The sequence below is a fragment of the Bombus terrestris genome, chromosome 10, assembly GCF_910591885.1.
Source record: "Bombus terrestris chromosome 10, iyBomTerr1.2, whole genome shotgun sequence".
In the NCBI taxonomy this organism is placed as follows: Eukaryota; Metazoa; Arthropoda; class Insecta; order Hymenoptera; family Apidae; genus Bombus; species Bombus terrestris.
In genome coordinates this window covers 19,482,100-19,502,944 of record NC_063278.1, presented here as the reverse complement: position 1 = coordinate 19,502,944, position 20,845 = coordinate 19,482,100, and the positions used below count along the sequence as shown (strand labels likewise).

General features: G+C 32.4%; 1 protein-coding gene across 3 annotated transcripts; it reads left to right on the top strand.

Annotated features, from left to right (window-relative positions):
• Positions 1-759: 759 nt before the first annotated feature.
• On the top strand, positions 760-20,393 carry LOC100644899 (protein tramtrack, beta isoform). 3 transcript variants are annotated; one of them, XM_048409557.1, is made up of 6 exons: positions 760-1,438; positions 10,662-10,904; positions 11,529-11,920; positions 15,947-16,117; positions 16,497-16,886; positions 17,257-20,393. In XM_048409557.1, exons 2-6 carry the CDS (start codon positions 10,685-10,687, stop codon positions 17,503-17,505), a joined length of 1,422 nt encoding a protein of 473 aa, XP_048265514.1. In that variant the 5' UTR covers positions 760-1,438; positions 10,662-10,684; the 3' UTR covers positions 17,506-20,393. The 3 variants fall into 3 exon arrangements, with proteins under 3 accessions (XP_048265514.1, XP_048265513.1, XP_048265512.1); XM_048409556.1 differs by having other exon boundaries at positions 15,947-16,162; XM_048409555.1 differs by having other exon boundaries at positions 761-1,438; positions 15,947-16,213.
• Positions 20,394-20,845: the final 452 nt, after the last annotated feature.

Here is a 20,845-nt window from a genome sequence, read left to right as displayed (position 1 = left end):
AAAGCGACATTCGTACACTAGGAATTTCCTTTATCTTCCATTTAAAAATTGATTTTCTTGATTCAAAGCCAAATTTCTTTATAATGCTATCGCAATCGTTATCATACTCTTAAAGATAGCTGAAAGTAGTGTTAGTCGTAAAGTGAGAATGGAACAAATCTTACCTCGCATGAAACGAGCAAGAACGCGAAAAAGGGAATTCGATTAATATATAAATAAAAATAAATACAACGATGTAACTGAAGTGATGTTAAAAATTTTAATTATCAAGTACATAATTAATCTCCCCTGAAAGAGATGCACTGCAATTTATGATCATGCGATATTTTAGAATTTCACAGAAAATTAAAGGCAAAGTCTCAAAAGTAGACTGTAGGAGATAAAACATAGGACGATGGAATTTTTCTCGAGAATAAAACAACCTCAAATCTGAAATACGAAGAAAGCATGGTTAGGGCGGTGTAGAGAGGTAGAGGGGAAAGTCCCTTCTCGCGAACGTCCGATCAGGCTGCCGAGAAGCAACCCTCGTACATAGGAGGGTTCAGGGTGGATAAAGCTGCTGGATACGTAGGGGGTAAGGGATTCGCGCGAAGGGAGGGGACCATCGGTGAAGGGCGGGGGAGGAAGATCCATAGCTGTGTTGGTGTGGTATTGCGTGTGCTTTACACGGAACTGGCGAAGCTAGGAGAACGACGAAAGAGAAACAAACGCTTCGACCTAACACGTTACGCGAAACAAGGATAGGAGTTGAGAACGAGAGAGAAGCTCGTTGAGAAACAAAGAGAAACATATACGATAAAAGTGCGCGTAGAAACGAGACGGAAATGAATGGTACGTGGGAGCAAGGGAGTGAGAGTGCAAGAGAGAACGACGCGGACAGGATCGCAGTGTGCGAGAAGAAGAAAGAGGTCTCTCTCCCCATGATGTACGTATACATCCTGGTCCCTTATTCCCTGTACGTGCAAAGGGGGTTTTGAGAGGCTAGCAACGGTGGAGCCACGACAACGAGCTACAACCACGACGGCGAACACGACTACTACGACACCGCGTGGGGGTTGCACGAAGACCCCCTGGTGGGGTTCTGGCTGGCGACCCCACAGTCCCCCGCTGGAAATGATATCAGTCGCGACTCGGTCGAGGGAGCCCCAGCACGTGCCGTGCCCCTCGCAGAGTGAGCTCAATAGCTTGCTCGATTCTTTACTTGGTGTACGTTCTTCGCGTACGCTTTTTTTCGCGGTGCGCGTTTTCGCTCGAAACTGGTTATTTCGGGGAACACGTAAGGGTGTACGGTGGTTGTGGAAAAGGAAAAAGTGAAAACTTGCCACGGTGTATTTTAACCTACCTCCTCTTATTGGATTGTACTCGTCGATTGATTTCGTTGGTGATATTTTAATCTCACAAGACTTCCCGTAACTTTCATCCTCTCGTACAATCAAAGGTGAGTGAATCCGAAGACAATGGCCTTTGGTTAGGGTGCATCCGTCTACCTACGTGAAATAATTTTTTACGTTTGTCTTTCGCTCACTCCCGACTATCCCTTGTTTAATTTAAGACACGTTTGGCAAATCACTGAGCAACGCCAGCTTGTTTAATGATCTGAATCAATTATCGAGTCGAACCAACGATAGAACTTTTACAAGGGTGAAATGACATTGCGAAACTGTCGATTAGATATTTGCGCTGACTCCGATCGGGCTTAAGTCTTCGTACGACATCTGTAGGCTACTCCATTAAAATTGCAACAGTTTATACCTTTACTCGTACTGTTTATGATAACTCATCGCACATCGGAACGATGCGATGATTCTATTAACTTGTTCCTAATAGCTTCATGAAGCGAATGGTTGTAGCTGATCACATAATTGACTGCGAATGCACTTGTACGACATCTACGATATGTCCTGTTAAAGCTGCAACTCCTTTCCTTCCTTCCTTGTCGTGTCTCGTACTCAAGTCGATAACCTGATCGCACCTTCTCGTTTACAATTTTTTCATGGAATAACGCAGTTTATAAAAAGAAAAGGCGTCTTTGTCACAATCAAACGCATAATTCTATCAAACGTGTAAATTCGTTTAATTACATGTAACAGTAGACTGTTGATGTTTCCATTTTGATGGAACGATAAACCTTCCTTTAATATGTTTCAATATTTTCACATTTAACATATGAAAATCGCCTCGATTCTTTTTAGCAATCTTATTGTTACGATTTGTTATTTCTTTTTCTCTTTTTTTTCGTATATACTCGTATCGAGATCAACACGAATACAATTTCTGTTCAGTTTATTCGTTCTTAAGACCAGAAGATTTTTTAATAAAAGGACAGTCTCATCGTATTAATGCCTCTATATCGGTGCACACGTTCTCGAGACGCGACGACAAGGCGCGGGTATTAATAGAGTCGACGTTGGGACGGGGCACACGGTTTAAACCGACTCTTTGCTCTCTTGATCTTCAGCGTTCTAGAGCGCTCTAACCAGCCACGGGAGATCTTATGCATTCTTGGATACCTTAGTCACAGGAATCAGTGACCTCGATACGTAATTTCAAATAAATCATAATGAATAGGCATTACTGAAATGTGCATTATTTACTCTGAATTTTACAAAATCAGGTATTTACGATTGTTTAACTAAATGAAAAGTTCATCTTATGCTGCATCATATGTGGATGAAATATGGAATATTAGATAGGTAATTAAGTAACAATTATCACAAGGAAACAGTCTGGAAACAACAGTTAAAGCATACAATAAGTGTATTTAATTTTAATTTTTTCGCTTCAACTTAAGTAAATGATACTTATTGATTCAAAATTTAGACTTATTCACATAAAAGCTCTTTTGTTTGATCGAGCCAAAACGCGCTAGATATTAAACGTATCATGTATCATTGGAAGATAGAAAAGAAGAAGAAACATTGCTTAACAGATTTTCAGCGATAAATGATTTGAATTAAAATATTCTATGTGTATTTTACTGTATTAGTAGACTGAACAAATTTAACGCGAAAAGAATTCAATGCCAGTGAAAATTTCTGCTTCTGTTCGCGCTGTTATTTTGGTAGTCTGTTGAGTGGATAGTTTTGGTATGTTTATTATACTTGTATGAGGATACAGATAGTGTGTGCGTATATCGAACATAGGTCGCAGTTATTCGAACGTGAATAAAATTTTCCTTTAAATATCGTAGTAATCGTTGTCGTTAGTAATTTTATTTAATAAGCTGTGTTGCGAGTAATTTTACATAAATAACACAACAGAAGAGCAGCAAATTAATTTTGCGATTAAGATTCTTTCGTTGTAAAAATGTAAAAATTAGACATAAGAAAACGAAGAAGGAATACAAGTTTAATCCTTGTAATTACAGTAATTTAAGCCGAAATCTAAAGGAAAAAGTTATACAATGTTGTATTTTATTTCAACTGTAAATTTTAGGTTTAAATTCAAAGCAATGAAATTTTTAAGCAAGGAACATCCGCTTCTGTACGTAAAACATTGTCTCGATAACTTTATCTTCACAATGTGTACCTATAATGATGATTACACACGCCTGATATCAATCGTTCCTTTATCACAGTGTTATAACATCAAATTGTTAACATTGGGCTCTTCGTAACGAAACTTGTTTTAAATTATCCAAGTAGTATATTTACGTAGTTATATAATTTAGAACAATATCTGAATAACGAAAAAAATCAACATCGGTAAATGAAGAGATTCTTAAAACTGCAATTAGAAAGAGGGAAAAACTTACTAGTCGCGTATTCTAGTACTCGATAAAAAAGCAAATATACTTACTTATAAAACTTATAAAAACACAGGTTGAACTTTGTTGTTGAGTTACCTTCTTCTCCCATTGTGTACACCTGTTCACTACGTAATCAATGCATATTGTTGAATATGTTTTCCAGTCGTAATACTACGTTAACGTCATTTTGGCTACGAATATTTATCTTGTTGTGATTATCTTTGCTTCTAGCATATTTCTTACAATAATACTAAGTACCATGTGCACACAAACGAGAAAAGCTTTTATGTTATCATATATAATTTATAATTGTTATATGGTAGAAAAATTGATTTTCAGAAATCAAACATATATCATTAATATCTCACACTTATATTGAAATTTTTACCATGTAAGATTGAGATAGATTGATGTGTTTAACAGATGATTAATAGTCTTCGATGTTTATAAACATCGAACGTATTGTTGTATGTTTGTATTCTACAAATGATTTTTCTATTTCTGAAAAATGTTAAAATATCTAGATATTAACTTTTGCGATAAAATCGTTTATCTTTTCATCTACATCTATTTTTGAAAAAATGAGAAATTGTACATTAAATTTAGTTTTGTATTAATAAATTAATCTGTACGGTATGTTTAATGATAAACTGTAGATTACATTTATTTTATTTTGCATTGTCTAGTTGCAACACATGATTGTGTAATAATGCATTACATAATTATATAATATTTTTCAAATGTTCACACCAGACAAATAGCATGATAAATAGTTACTTCAGTTCAATTATTTCATTGTTAATTGTTTCAATATTTTCAATAATATATCTTTGCCATTTTTCTTCTACAACTATGAAATTGTTATATATATACAACTGATAAAGATGATGGGTACATTTATAAAATACCTTTTGTTCTAAATCATTATACCAAAGTGTTTTTATTTTATACATCGGTTTATCATAAGGTTTATGCTATAAGCTAGCATTAAATAAAAAATATCTCTCCATGCTCAGATAGTTATCTCGAAATAAAGCAATTTTTTATTTTTAATTGGAAAGGTGAAAATTACGATCGAATATTGACAACAATTTTCATGATAAAGATATAAAAAATAATCTTCGTAAATTGTAAATAATACGTAAAAAATAATTGTAAATAATCACGTAAATTGTAACGAGCATAAAAATTTAATCTACGGGAAAGATATATCGAATTTAATTAATTTTATAATACCTCAGGACAATCTCAAACTCGATTTTTTTAAAATAAGCGATTGGAACGAAAATCCAAATATCTTCAAATGCAATTTCGAACAGCGAGTTCTACATTTATCACATTCTCGTCCCATAATTTCATTAAACGTTTCATCGTTTAACTGAATGATTGAAATTTCAAATTTGTCGTTTCATAAATAGAAGCAGCTGTAAGTTGGAGAAATGTCTATGTTTTCGTATCGTTAGTTAATGTGTTCTAAATTCTCTACGTGGTCAGAACCAGACGTGTGCTTTTTTCCATGAACAGACGTTTAGATATTTTTCCACGCGGTGACGAACAACGATCTGTGATGACGACTCCCTTGATCGCACAGGGGGTCGTTCTCTCTCCCAATGGTTGACGATTTTTGTGGCCCCCGCGTCTGCTGTTCGGTGACGTAGTTATGTATGTACATGGTTCGAAACGAGAGGGAAAAAGGGTGCATTCGGACGACACACGGCCTAGCCCCTTGCAAATGCGTGACGGGGTCCACCAACGAAATTATGGATCGGGCCTAGGTACCACGTCTGCGCATGACCATCGCTAGATCACTCTGCCCTTCAGCCCACTTTCTACTCCCTTGCCATGTATGAATGTTGAACATGAACACCTAGCCATGCATTCTGCTTATAGATACGTATTTCACTTGCTCTTGCTTGCCTTCTTCGTGCTTTCATTTTGTTACATGAGATATAACATTACATTATACGTTAAATTGTGTATCTTTGTGTCCAATTTGTGATCTCTCTATTTGATATAATTGCATAATTTTCAAGCTAGATTATCCGATTAAACAAGGAAGATACGTAATTCAATCCATTTCCCGTGGTCGTTCTCGGTTCTTCTCCTTGTCTAATCCATATTTTCTCCGTTCTACATAATGCATGAATTTTTTTACTGCAGGTACTCTGTGTTAAGCGTTATCGTAATTTAGATAAAAATTCTTCGTTTTCATCGCCGACTGTTGCATTAGATTCATTATATGTACACATTTTTCAAGATTTGCATACGGTATCTTCTAATTGATTTTTGACGATTATTTTTCAGAATTTTTTGAGTTTTTGAATATTACTCTCAATACCTTTTCTCTTCGGGTCAGGCTTCTTTGATTCATTTCGTGATCCCGACATTAAATATTCATTCAAATATTCATTTTGATTTTCTATCTTTGATGATCCACTTTCTATTTTTTTGTTCATGTATGCACATTATACGTACGTCCGTGAAAGTACGTATATTTTAAATCGTTGCTTAAATTGTATTGGCTAATGGCCGTATCACTTCACCGAGGTATTTTCGTATTTCAATTACTTTAATAAGAAAAATAATGAAATAAACTTTTTCCACTTCATTAAACTGAAAGCAAATCTTAATTTGTACAATTCAATTAAATTAATGCAATTGCTTTTCTAATTAGCTTTTATACGATTATTTCAATTAAAATAATTTAAATATTACTTTCACTCTTGTATTTTTATTTTATATTTTATATTTTAAGTTCCTCATAGCTACTGGTTTGTATTTCATGAGAGAAAAATAATTACTTGTGCAACATATATATTTACTATAAACATTAATGAGCATATTAACAGTAATGAAAATATTTAGACAACAAGTTTTGCATTGACGTGAATGTATCGCATTATATTCTAATTACTAGTAAACAAACTAAATTTGTTCTGTAATATAATAGATCGCTTAAATTAGTTAGTAAAAAGTGCAAACTATTTCAATAATTCATTGAACTTATAATTTAAATATTAGCTGTGAATATTTATCAAATCAGATTTTTATTAAATCGTTATCTTTATATTATACTTTATATTATAATAAATATATTTTACAGAATTAAGTAACCATTGCAATCGAAAAATTGTTTATAATTGCCTATTTCTAAGTTAATATTTTATTATGAAATAATATTTACAACAATATTTACAATTAACTAAACAAATTCAATATATATGATAATAATTTAAGATACAAACTTATCTTCCAAATTATTTTAATGCATAGACGTTTTTATTAGTTATTACACATAATTTGTTTTACCTTCACATTATATGTATAATTAGTCTTAAAATTAAATTCATGTCTTCTAATGTATGAAATAAATACATGTGTAAAGTAGAGTGCCAAGATGGGCGTCGGAAACCTTTTACGTCATTCTTGTTACTATATAAAACAACAACGAATTTTATCAGATTTTATCAGATGCATTTCATTTTCAAAATTCTGTGAATCAATTTGAATTCACACAAAATCGATAAATTTGCTTTTAAATTATTATTTCATAAAATCTATTAAAAAGCCTGCTACTCTTAAGCTCAGTACATTGCTACTCGAACATTATTCCAAATCGACCATGGTAGTGCCGACAAATTATTCTCGGCGTTGATCATTGTAGGTGGACTTCCGATTTCGCAAACTCGTTAACTGCACGAACATTCTGCAGTGGTTAGATGTTTAAACATCAACACTACTTCGTTACGGGTACAGCTATAACATACCAATTATTACGTAAATATTACATTGATATAAACAATTAAAGTGATTCTGTGAAACATCTTAGTGAAATTAATACATCATGAGAATCATTGCGCGTTTCAAATACGCTAAGATATCTTGCTCCTATTGATTGCTAATTGCGTGTCATTCGGTTTATATTTATACTTTCGTTCTTGGAGGATTTCCGAAGGAGTATTAATATAAAGGCAAATAAATACGTGCAGTAGTAGAGTGTAGTCATAGAGAAGAATAGGAGAAAAAATTTATTGGAATAATGTTTACAGAGATTATATAATGAAACAGTATGCTAGGAAAAAACTATAATAGTAAATAGATCTTATAATTAATTTGCAGGTTACACAAAAACATAAATGTTTACTTTATATTTAGTAATAATTTAGTAATATTTGTATTGCTTTTATATACAACAATGTTTAGGTAATTTAATGTTACACAGCCGTTCTACATTAATTATTCTATTACATATAGTAAACATTTAGCAAATTATACATTTGTGCAAAAAGTAGTTTCTATCATTAATAATCCTGAAGCAAATTTAAGATTCAATTAAAATTGAATAATTGCACAAGGAAACACAAGCATCTTTTTTTACACAGGTATAAAAACCATTATTAATGAATAAACTACTAGATCGTTATGACATTTTTTTTTATAGTTTTTATTCTATAAATATTGTTTTATCTAATGCATGATCTTTGAAGAATTTATAGTTTCTCCAGGACAGCGAAACCATTTGGTTTTGCTAGGCGTGCTCTAGATATTGTAATAAAAGCGAAGTATGTTTCTTTCTAATTCAGTCAATTTCCTAATTTATTAAATGTTCAATTACACTGAATGATGTTAGTGATAGACAGATTATGCCATAAATTTGTGCCGCTATACCTTTATCTATCTTAATCTACGAATTTCTTTTATAAATGTAGCACATTTTTCTTAGTTTATTTGTTTGAAATTTATGTAAGCAAAGAGCCCTTCGTATAGCGAATACTTCTGCATAGTGAAGCGTTATAAGCAGAAATACGTATTTCTCTTCAATGTTTGATGTATGCATTTTAAAAATGTATCGAAAAATGCTGTAAGAAACACTTGTGCACTCTACAAAAAAGAAATCATGTTATTCTTTGTCTGTGACATAGGATTTCAATATCTTCAGAACTAAAATTTCCTTTAAATGATTAAAAATTTATAAGGTTCGTAACCTTTATTCAGCAAGAAAAACAGAAATGTTTTCATTAAGGAAATATTCGAAATTTTAAGTATGTTAAAGCCAATAATTTTTAGATATTGAAAAAAATTGAAGAAGTCATTTCTGACAGTACATTTATTATAGTGACAGCATTACAGTGTATGCATCAAGCTACAAAGATTTTATATATATATATTTGTATATATTATTAATAAAAAGGTAATCTAGAAAACAATTTGCAATAAGAATATAATAAATTCGCTAAAAAACAAAATAGTACAGAACCTTAGAATTAGAAGATAATTCAACGTTTTAACAGAATTTCAAGATGTGCTTGAAATAATTTAAATTTTTATATTTCGATACAATGTTTGGCATAGATGCGCACCGAGCGTGGGTCTTAATTCGTGGTACAAATGAAGTCAGGGAAATTCCATGGCTCAAAATAAGATGAAAATCAAGTATAACAAAGTTTGCGTTGGAAGCTTTATTTCTGAGAAAATCGAGTTTGAAAACTTGTCAAATACTTATGCATTTTATTAATTTCCGATTAGACTATTACGAGTTGACAATTAGCAGAGGGTTATACTACGTGCAAAAATAAGTGAAAAATATAGAACAACGTCCTCTTGTTTGAAACCTCGTTGTTGAGAAAAGTGAAGTTTGAAAATTTGTCAAATACGCGTGGGCTGAATAAATAATTCTACATTAAATACGCGTATATTCAAATTACTTTCTCCAACACAAACTTTATTTTATACCTTCGAATTATTTTCGCGTGTAGAATAACTTAAAGCTGATTTTCTTGAAAATGAAATCTCCAGCGCAATTTTGTTATTCCTAATTTTCGTCTTATTTTGGGCCACAGAATGTTCCATAATTTCATTTGTACATGAATTTAAATTCACGTTGTATAAAATATAAATTAATGTTACTTCTGTTTTCATTTCTTAATGTGTCATAAAATAGAATCTCAAGAGATACCTCTCTTTGTTTTTGTACAGAATGAATATTTGTACAGTAAAATTAATGCTTGCTAATTGGACAGAACATGTCTGAATTTGATTGCAAGCGTTGTAAGTATGATTGTAAGAAATGTATGATTCAAAACGTCCTCGATTTATTGTATATGCTTGCTAAATTCAACAGAGTTGCTTATTACATAAGAAAATTGTATTATTTTGATGTTTCGACAGAAAGAATTTATATATCACATTTGAGCAACAACTGTTAGCCAACATCTGCTTTATCTGTAGACCTAATTTCTTAACTATAGAAGTACTCAAAGCCAAGATTCTTAGCTATTTTGTTTATATAATTATAAGATATAATAATGCTGGAAAGTGTGTCCATTCATTTTTCTTTAAGAATTGGAAATGCAGTTCAGGTTTCATGTCGCTAATTTTTATGTGAAAAGTGGAATAATAATATAAATATTCACTCGTGAATTATACAATCTGTATTATAGAAATTATATAGAATCTGTATAGAATTAATCTGTATTGTCAGATTATTATAAAGGGTAAATATCAAGAAATTTGTTCGCTCGAGATACAGAATATCATATTCGAGTTTATAAAAACTTCTTGTACAAACATCATAAAATAACGTGATCGTTACGTTAAATAATAAGTTTCCCCAACTTTGCAATAATTTTGCAAATACTGAGCAGATTGTAATTGGTCTAATTAAAATCTTAATGTCCAATGCATTTGATAATATATATATGATTTATGAAAATTAACGTAATTAACGTTTGTATCATTTCATCCTAGAAATATTATTTTGGGCAAAATTGTTATGAAATCTGTTTGAAAAATTCTATTCATTTAATTATTATCAATGAACAGTACATTTTGTAGTAGAAAAGAATGCAAAAGTTTCAAAAGGTGATTTATATTTATCTAACGAATAAATGTGTGACTGTGGTATGTTTGACAGTGAACACTGAACGCGTCATAACAATGGGTGAGAAAACATTCAACCTAACTTGGAACAATCACCTAGCGAACTTGTCTGGATTGTTTGAAGGACTCTATAAGAGTGGTTCCTTGACTGATACAACGTTAGCTTGTCAAGGTGGAATGTTAAGGGCACATAGACTGGTCTTGGCAGCATGCAGTCCTTATTTTGAAAGAGTTTTCAAAGAACACTATGGTGAACAGCCAATTCTTATTTTAAAAGGTAAGCTTAAAAGGTAAAAGTCAGTTTAACAATCGCAATTCTCTAAAATATATGACCTTTTCTTACGTATTGATATCAGTCAATTCACTTTTAACGTAGTAGCGTCGAACAACAAAATTTAATGCTGAATTACAGCGTTATAATCATTCGATTCTAATGACGAGACTGATCGCTATAATTTCTGATTAAAATTCTATAAAACGTGCAATAATGTCTGTTTTGAAGTATGATTAAGTATATCAGGGTTGCATTTTTTCATTTCCTTTAACGCTGTGAATAATATAGCATAGCATAGAATAACGTTGAACGTTGAAGAAATACAACGTTGAACAATTTTTGCGTAACAAAGTACTTTGAAAAGTATTTCTATCGATACATATAAACGGTTTTCTTAATAAATTGATTTCTTACATGAAATTTAAGATACTGTACAATGGTTTTACTTCAATCGCGTAAAGTAGACGAAGAAATCGATGTCTAGTAAACAATATATATTCATACTAGATGCGAGTATGTAAATATTGTGTGAGCTTCGCACGACAGTAGGTGTGCAAATTTATTTAAATTTATGTAGATGCAGTAGATATTGATATGGCTTCTACTTATTTACACCGTATCCCGTAGGTGTCGCGGTTGAAGAAATGGAATGTCTTTTGGATTTTATGTACCGTGGTTCGATCGATGTCGCTGAAGAACATTTGCCATCTTTGATTAAAACTGCCACAGATCTAGAGATTCGTGGTCTTTCCGGTGACCAGAGAAATCAAGAAAATAGTCGTAGCCCTTATACGAGAGTGGAGACGCGGATGCAACGGTGTCACATAGAGGCGAGAGTTCATACAACGGAGTACATGAAGGAACCGTCCGTGATACCATTTTTACCAAAACAGTCTTCCATAGATTCATTAGAGGATCACATCAAGGTGGAAGAAATTGAGGTGGAAGACGATCCGATGGTGATCGATGGGCACGAGGATACGTTCGATGAACCTCTGCGATCGTCGGAAACGCAAATTGTAAGTCCAAATGATATAATTAAAATAATAGAGAAAATGTGAAACAGTCAAGTTATCGTAGTGCATAAAATGTACGTGCACGTATGTAATTAGTCGCGCAAATCTACATATACCTGAATCGAACTATGTTAGTTCTAGAAACATATTTTATCACGAAATTATTTATACTTATACAAGTATATCGATAAGAAGTTACCTTGAATTCAATCGCTATATTAATGTATCTGTAAAAAGAATGTAAAAAACTAGAACATTAACTTACAAATACCGTGAGATAAAATTACACCAGAGATTACAAAACTTTTAATTTTATCAATGCCAAGAAGAAGATAGTGAGCCATTATTGATGAGGGTGGGGGGATCGATGCAAACGGTACCACTTCCAACATTTGCTGTGATGTAAGATTTGTTGCTTACTCTTTTCTCTTTGTCGAATGACCTCGTTGAAATCATCTCAACTGTTTCAAGCATATCCTATTTTATCAGGAATAAGAAATTAAGGCAAGCCATAAAAAAAAAAAAAGAAAAAAATGGTGGTGACTTCGAAATCTTCGAAAAACCTCCACGTGCAAAAAAATTATTACTGTCATATTACAAGTCTCTCGATACCATAGAACGTTCGTGAACAATATTTTTCCATATCTATAAGAAGAAAAGAAATATTTACGGTGATTAAAGTTATTGTCCCACCTTGTATTATTTATACATAAGGTGTCTCCGAAATCGTTGCACAAGCGGTGCACTCGGGTGGTGATTCTACATGCGAAAATAAATCGACGAAGAAAGAATAACGTTTTTGCGTTTAAGACTTCGTTTTCGAGTAAAATGAGCTCGAAAGTCCGTCAGATGCACGCGTGCCAATTGTAAGTTTCCAGGCATTCGACTTGTCTTTCTGCTCGCGTTGGTAATAATTTAATTAGACAAGCAGACTTATACATGCAGCAACGCGTCAACATTTTGAACGCTTGTTACGTCAATAAAATAATTTTTAAAAATTAATGCTCTTATCCTTATTTCTGAAACCATCGCTAATACGGAGACCGTAGAAATAAGATAGCAGCAATAATAGAAAGCAAATCATAACATTGTTCATGTTTATAAATATAAACACGAGCAGAAAGAGAAGTCGGATACCTCGAAGCTCACAATTAGTATACGTACACCTGACGGATCTTCGAACTTATTTTCCTTGGGAACAAAGTCTTGGACGAACAAATGTTATTCTTTTTTTTCTTCGACTCATTTTTATACGTAGAATCATCCGACCGCTTGTGCTATGATTTCGGAGACATCGTGCACGTATAATGTAAATGAATTACTATGAGAAAGAGAAAGAAGATTCTTTTTAAATATTAATGTCAACTAAATGTTGCATTATCCTTGAAACACGTGTAAGATTAATTGCGTATTAACAATTGCGCAAACAAAATGTCATTCCGTGGCAAGAGATTTTAACGATGGGCGATTTATCATAATCAAAGAAAAATCGAGATAGTACAATTTTCAAATAGAATATATTCTTTATTCTTTGTTCTTTATCAATACATTTTAATGCCATCTAATTAAGATTAAATGAACTATTATCAATAAAAGGAGGAAAACCGAAATTTCCGTTTACCTGTTCCAATGATTAAAAATAGCAAATGTTATATTCGTTCCACTGACAAATTAATGACATTTGTATAAAAACTTCAGAAACTGTTTATTTTAAATTGTGTACGTTTTTAACATGATTGATCCTGTCGCTATAGGTTTTATATGTGAAACGTTTAATGTATACAAAAGGTTTTAGAAAACATAGATACAAAAATCACTAGTTTCTGATTAGTTTCTGGACAGTGTAAATACAGTGCATTAGCCAATGGTCAAGTAACTATTGCGTGTTACCTTAAACTTATCAACCGAATCATTTAAATTTTTTAGTTGTTACCAAATGACACAAAATAAACGCAGTACTAGCATTATACGGGGTGAGTCATTTAAGTGTTTAAGTTTTTTTAGCTTGGTGCCGATAATATTTTAAGCACGCAATAAATCGAAAAAATTTTCAAAGATTCTTTATAAAATTACATACTTACTTACTTATATCGAAAAACTATCAATTCAATAGATATTTTAACTTTTATCTTGTAAAACTTGTCGTAGGGAAAACGTAAGACACTATACTACTTTTGCACTTGCTTTTATTATATTTTATACGATAAATTTTACAAGATGAAAGTCAAAACATCTACCAACTAACACTTTCTCCATAAAAATAGGTTAATAACTTTATATAGAGAATCTCGCTATGTATTCTTTTATAGAGAATCGGCTAATGTATTAAAAAATATACGTGTCCGTTTAAAAAGTCAAAGTTGACCTCTACATGACCTTTACGCGCTTACCTACGGAAGAACTAATAACGTCGAAATACACCCACCTTCAAATAATTTAATTTTCACCCGAAACATTTTTCGATATACCTAATTATTAGTATCGAAAATATTTCAACTTAAACTTTTAGGTGACTTGCCCTGTGTAATCATAGATAAACACATGACGCCATTCATTAGAAGAAAGCAGAATTTTGTTGTTTTGACATTGCAACGTTTATATACGTTTGTATGGTTATTTTTCAGGTTACAGTTTATTCTTGCGCGAAATTTCGAAATAATAGACGTTTCTTTCATGCACGATAAAGTGAGTAGTAACATTAGATACAAACAACTTGCATCAGGAAAACTTTTCCAATTGCAAGTACATAAATAGGATAATATCGAGCGAGATATTATTGTACTTACATGTATTTACTTTTAACCGAGACTGAAACATTGAAAAGTAATTACTATATTAACTGTTTCTAAGAATGTGGAAGATTGAGATCTGTTAGTAATTATATATAAATAGTGATAGTAGCTCATTCGCAGAGGAAAAAGTTTTGCAAGCAAAGTTGGATTTATAGATAATAATTGAGCGATAAGCAATGAGGAAACAGGAAATCATGTAATTTTCAGACTAGTGATTTTTCCATGGATGTTTGCTAAGACTTTCTTGCGTATTTTAATGAATGCTACACGCGCTTCAAGTTTGAACGCGTCAGCTCTGTATATTTATATGGGGAAATATCAAGGATTTCTAATGTTAAGAATTAAGAATATTCATGAGTAAGAACAGATTGAGCAATGCGTTTTTTAAATATAGTATAGCAAGTTCACTAGTTTTATATAAGATCTGTTTATGTATGTACATAATCGAGCCTATTACCTCTAGCAATTCTGTCAAATATTTTATTTATCTGGTCTGTCTAAAATTCTTTGGTTTCTTATCTAAAGAAATCTGGTAGATTTGTTTCTGCATTCTGCTATTTGTTTAATAATTATTCACAGTTGGATTACCAAATACGGGTTAGGTAAAGGAAGGCTCAATACGTATTCTACTAATTTTTTGTATAGATGATGTCATACTGTAATTATGTTATATCGTAAAAGAAGTATTTAATTAAAAAAAAAAAAAAATATCCTTTCCTAGACGTAAGTGACGGATCTATGTATTTTGTTATAGGCAAGATTTATCATCGTCATCTGTCTGGTAATTCGATGAGAATTCCTAATAAAATATTTATACTGTTAACTTTTTTTCAGAGAGATGAAAGTGTCGCCTTCGAGCACAAGTCGACTGTTGCGATACATAGTTTATTGTTCAGATTGAATTTTTCTTTGAAATATTCAGAAACAAGCTTCATCTACCTGAAAAAATTTGTCTTCATTCTTTTAACGATCGACCTACGTGAAATGTATGCCATTTGTTCATAGAAAATCTACAGGTGAATTGAATGCTGTCAGCTAACTTGAAATTTTTGCAATTTCTCCTTTAGAGTGTTCGTTCGTTATAGCTAGCACGAGCAACGCTTTCATAAGATTCTTTGAAATGCATACAGCAGCAGAAAGTGACCTTTACGTTTAACCTAATACATTCACGCTCTTACGAGCGTAGAATACTTATGACTGGCATCTTAATTTTTTGTAATTTCTTTGCATGACTTAGAGACGTATGCCACCGCCAATGTACAAGCGAGAGACAAGATTTAAAGGTCAGAAAAGGGTCTCGGTGGGACGTTCAACGAGAAACAATGATGTATTAGAATTTAGATCAAAGGAGCGTATAGCTTCGAAGGAAGAGTCTACGAGGGAGAGCTACGAAGACTTGTCGAACACGGTTAAGTCCGAACCAAATTTTAACAACACATCTGCAGATCCTACGGTACCGGATATACAGATGAACGACGACTTACAAGAACGAGATGAAAGTCTGGTATGAGAAGATGATCACAATTGAAATTGCTTTTATGTTCAAGATCGGTTGATCGGTATAACAAAGATTGGTATTTGTATTTGGTATTTCGGTATCTCTTAACGTATGAACACTTTATTCATAAGAATTAGGCAGAATCGGCACTACCATTTCGCGAATATGCATTCTGGTAATATATATCAATTTGTTGCACTTAAATCTAATTATTACTACCGTTCTTGTAAGTTAGGAATCGTCTTCATCGCAGGCAATGATTTTCATTACACCGTCATTTTATTTTTAGGAATCGTCAAAGAACATGGATGACAGTCCAAGATTAACTATCAAGAAGAAGGGCGATAATCTTACGAAGAGGTCAGGACTAAACGAAGGAAAAGAAACCAGACCGATACAGCCAAAGTCTGAAAAAGCGCAATACAAACCTTTCTCTTGCGACCTCTGTACTTTAGCCTTTACGAGAGCTTCTCATTTGGCCAGACACAGAAGAGTTCATACGGGTGAACGACCATTTGCCTGTAGCATTTGTCCCCGAATGTTTGCCAGACAGGACAAATTGAAGCAGCATTTGGACTCGCACTTACAATGGCCAAAAAGGAAGAATAGCTTGTCAAGTTCGAGTTGTCAATCAGCACCGTCGGCGGTGGTAAAGGGGAAAAGGGGTAGACCGAGAAAGGTTAGACGTGTTTACATAATATCGTAATCACGTTGTAATCAATTTCGATTTCTAAATGCTCTCGCAGATGGCCTTTGTTCCTCTTATTTTCATTTCAACTTTCTTCCTTCTTTTAACATTTAGATTTCTTCTTATTTTAATGTCAAATAATAATTTTTTCTTTTTACAATTAATTCCTTTTTTTAGCCTGAATATTCTAGAGTTCTTTTTATTCGCGATAACATGTACATATTATTTTTTGCATTTCCATTTTCCATCCTTACAGATCCTATTTTCCTGGAAATTCGTTCAGAAATATTTTAACCAGCGAGAGTTTGAGCGAGTAGGCAACGGTATAAATGCAGATACTAATACTATAAATATGTGGCAGGTAAATTTAGAACAGTCCGCCATGGAAGAAATTCTGAAATTTGGCGAATTCAGTTCTCTACTAAACAAATCCCATTCCGCGAATGCGACGAGCAAAAATGAAGATTTCGCATCCATTGAAAACGAAAGAAAAATGAAGGAACAGGAAGAATATATCGCGGAAGAAGGGAACGACGATAAAGACAAAGATGCTAACAGAGATAAAGACAATTATGGTTGTCAGGTCGAAAACGGTCAAGATATAGTTTAAATAATTTTTTCTTTACTTTCTCCCGTACTTTTACAAAAAGTATTTTTCTATGGGTAGGAAATCATACAGCTACGGAGTGACGGAAATTACCGAGCATTTTCGATCAACGATTCGAAACAGGTACTTTTCTTGATTTCTCTTTATCAAACGTTCACTAGCGTGAGAATAAACATAAAAGCTAGAAATTTATTAGCATACTTTTAGATACTATGATTAGTAATCTTTTTTATTTGATTTCTAGTTGAACAAAATTTTATGTGCAATAATTCTTGATTTTCGATGTTCGTTCTTCTGCAAAGAAAATTTGCATTCTTTGAACTAGCGAAGTAAATTAGTAAGGTCGTAAATTGGTTACAAGTTATATTTCATATTTATATACATAAGATAAATACGCAACGATATGTATTAGAGACATTTTCACTATATACAACGCTAATTAGAAACTATGGTTTCAAAATGAAACGCTAATGGAATGAAACTGATTGTTGTGAGACCATTGTTACTCTTATACGGGAATTCCACTTACTTATTTCGTTTTTATATATTCGTTAACATTATGCTGCTGTGAAAGTAGCTGAGACGATATCGAGATTTACGCAATTCGTATAAATGAAACGTGTACAACACGTTTATTTGAATTACTGGTTGAACGTATAAGAGAATTAGATTATTACACGTATGATGAGTCATTCAAAATTCGTGTGACGATTAACAGACGAGCATATGAAGATAATTTCTATAAATAGGCATTCAATAAATAGTATATATAAAAAATATACATTCGATTCAATACTGAGCGCATTAAAACATACTTTTTGAAAGGACAACATTTATAACTAACATCAGAAATAACGTACAGGATCATACGAACGATTTAATTACCAAAATTTACGATTAATTTTTCTCCACAAAAATACGATGTAACTTTGTCATATTAAATTCGAGTTCCACGTTCTCTACATCTTACGTGTCCCCTTTGAATCTCGTCGTAGATGCGAATCAACCTTATAACGAATCTTACCAAATAATTTTACCACAACTTACGTATTTATTTATTAAGGTTTGCGGTATTCTTGTTATAGATTAAATAGAAATTTGTTCGAAAGAGTACCTGAAGCACCTATGTTAGATTCGAGACTAACTGATGGTGGACACAGGCCATGTAGGAAAATAATAAACAATCCTTATCTCTCATTTTCCGAGATGGTTGTTTAGGTACTGATAAGTCGAATTCTACGACGATTTATTGTCGTATACACAATATTTCTATCGTAAGATTAGGAGGAGAAATTTATGTTGAAAACTCGACCAAATTACTTAAGCTGCGAGACTGTGGTATGGTTTGCATTGTGAAACTGTTTAACTGATTGAAGCCTAAGTTACAGAATTTGTTCACCTTCTTAGGATACGAGGATAATTATTAATTTAGGGGAATATGTATGTAAATATGTATCGTCTTATCTATGTATTTTCTGATATGCATAGATCGTTTCGGTATTCCTGCTATATTTTTCGGTATTCTACTATATATGTATACGTGCGATATACATATAAGATCATTGAAATAATTTTACAATATTTAAAGGGGCCCAACAGAAATTTTATTGAGCTTATATTATTTCGATCGTCGCGTTAGCCAAGTTAATATATTTATATTTTGAACATTTGCCTTTAAATGTAGGCCTAACAATGGTTGGATCTATTTAAATGCCTAAAAAAAAGAAAAAAAAAGCTCTTAAATGTTCATCGTATTATGAAGAGTAAAGCAACATTTTTTTTGTTAAATTTTTGTGCAAATATGATACGCCGATAAAATTGTCGTTGAAATTAATTCGGAAAGATATATTTCTCTGAATTTATAATTATGAGAAGTAGGCAGTTAAATGTACGACAGTGCAAACTACTTACATCTATGTAGATGAGGCTCAATGATTCTCAGAGCCGAAAAAGAAATGTAGCTTTGAATATTTTGTTATACATGCGATTATAAATACGTCAAGTACAAATGTCCAAATATTAGAATATACGTGTGCGTAAGTGTGCGTGCCTGTCGTACTATAAAAGAAGAAAGAAATACCAGTATGTGTATAGCGTTCAAGAATTATTGGCGAGTGCAATCTTTTCTTTTTTTGTGTTCAATCGAACGATACTTGTTAATCCGTTTCTGTTCCTTTCTCCGACCAAAAGTTTAGCTTCTTAAGGAATTCTCGATTGATTAACATTTTTTGTGTTTTTGTTTTCGTAATTTTATAAGTAGATATATAATTGTGCTTACATTCGGTGGTTCTAGATGAAATAATTCGATGCTTAAAATATGGAAGAATATGCGTTTGTATGTAGCGGTACTGCTATTTATCCGCATCGATTTGTCATTTGTTTATCTAATTTCATGTTAGCAAAGTATCATTTCGTTCATCTCTTCCATTCTTATAAATCAATAAGAAATGGCAAATTATCGATTCCATGTTTTAAGCGTAAAATAGAAAAAGGAAGAATCAGACAGTTATGAAAATTGTATCGAATTATTTATTTTCATCGATTTCACGAAAGCCGGTTTCGCTCGAGTTCTACAGCGATATAGAACAATGTATTGCGTAGCGTACGTGGTGCCATCCGAATTGTATCTTCCTGTAACATCAGTTGTTGTTGTTGTACGAATTGTATTTTGTTTCGTTAAATTCTTGTTGCTCGACCTACCAGTGTTACACCTCCTGCATTATAACTTTTATTACGGCGATGTGCAATTATTTTAGCGATATGACTGTTTGGTCTGCCGCGGCAAATAACGAGTGTACTTGGTGCAATTACAGCGTCCAGAAGGTCGTACGCGAGTCTTCATATCTTACAGTGTATATTGTGTAGCATGTGTAAATAAATTTTAAAGCCAATGTTTATTCCAATTGATACCTTCTTCTTCTAATTTGTTTTAATATTTTGAAATACTATTAAACTTATACTATTTAACTATTACTATAACGTATACTATTATACTATTAAACTTCTTTTGTCAATTTCTGAAGCGATATCTGTTTAAAGACACACACACATATATATATACATGTAACAATAAGTAAGACAGCTGAAGCAGTTACAATAGCGAACGATTATCAGCAACCTGGCATACTCTTTTTTTTCACATATCCTACGATTATGTGTTTTAGAACTATTTGCACTCACTTACAGCTATATGTTAATATTCTTCGTTGTCTTAAATCTATTCTTCGTTAAATTAGTTTCACATACACATGTATGTACCTAGATGGAAAATACGAATATTTGTAGAGGGCAGAACAGATGAAAGTTAGAAATTTCTTTCTAGCTAAATGCAATATGTTGTAAT

What these genes read in the sequence shown, in the direction of transcription:
- LOC100644899 (XM_048409555.1), top strand. Translation starts at nt 10,685, where the DNA reads ATGGGTGAGAAAACATTCAACCTAACTTGGAACAATCACCTAGCGAAC. An exon ending in GATCGTCGGAAACGCAAATT is followed by an intron (nt 11,921 to 15,946) that starts GTAAGTCCAAAT and finishes TGCATGACTTAG; the next exon opens with AGACGTATGCCACCGCCAAT. An exon ending in AAAGGGGTAGACCGAGAAAG is followed by an intron (nt 16,887 to 17,256) that starts GTTAGACGTGTT and finishes AATATGTGGCAG; the next exon opens with GTAAATTTAGAACAGTCCGC.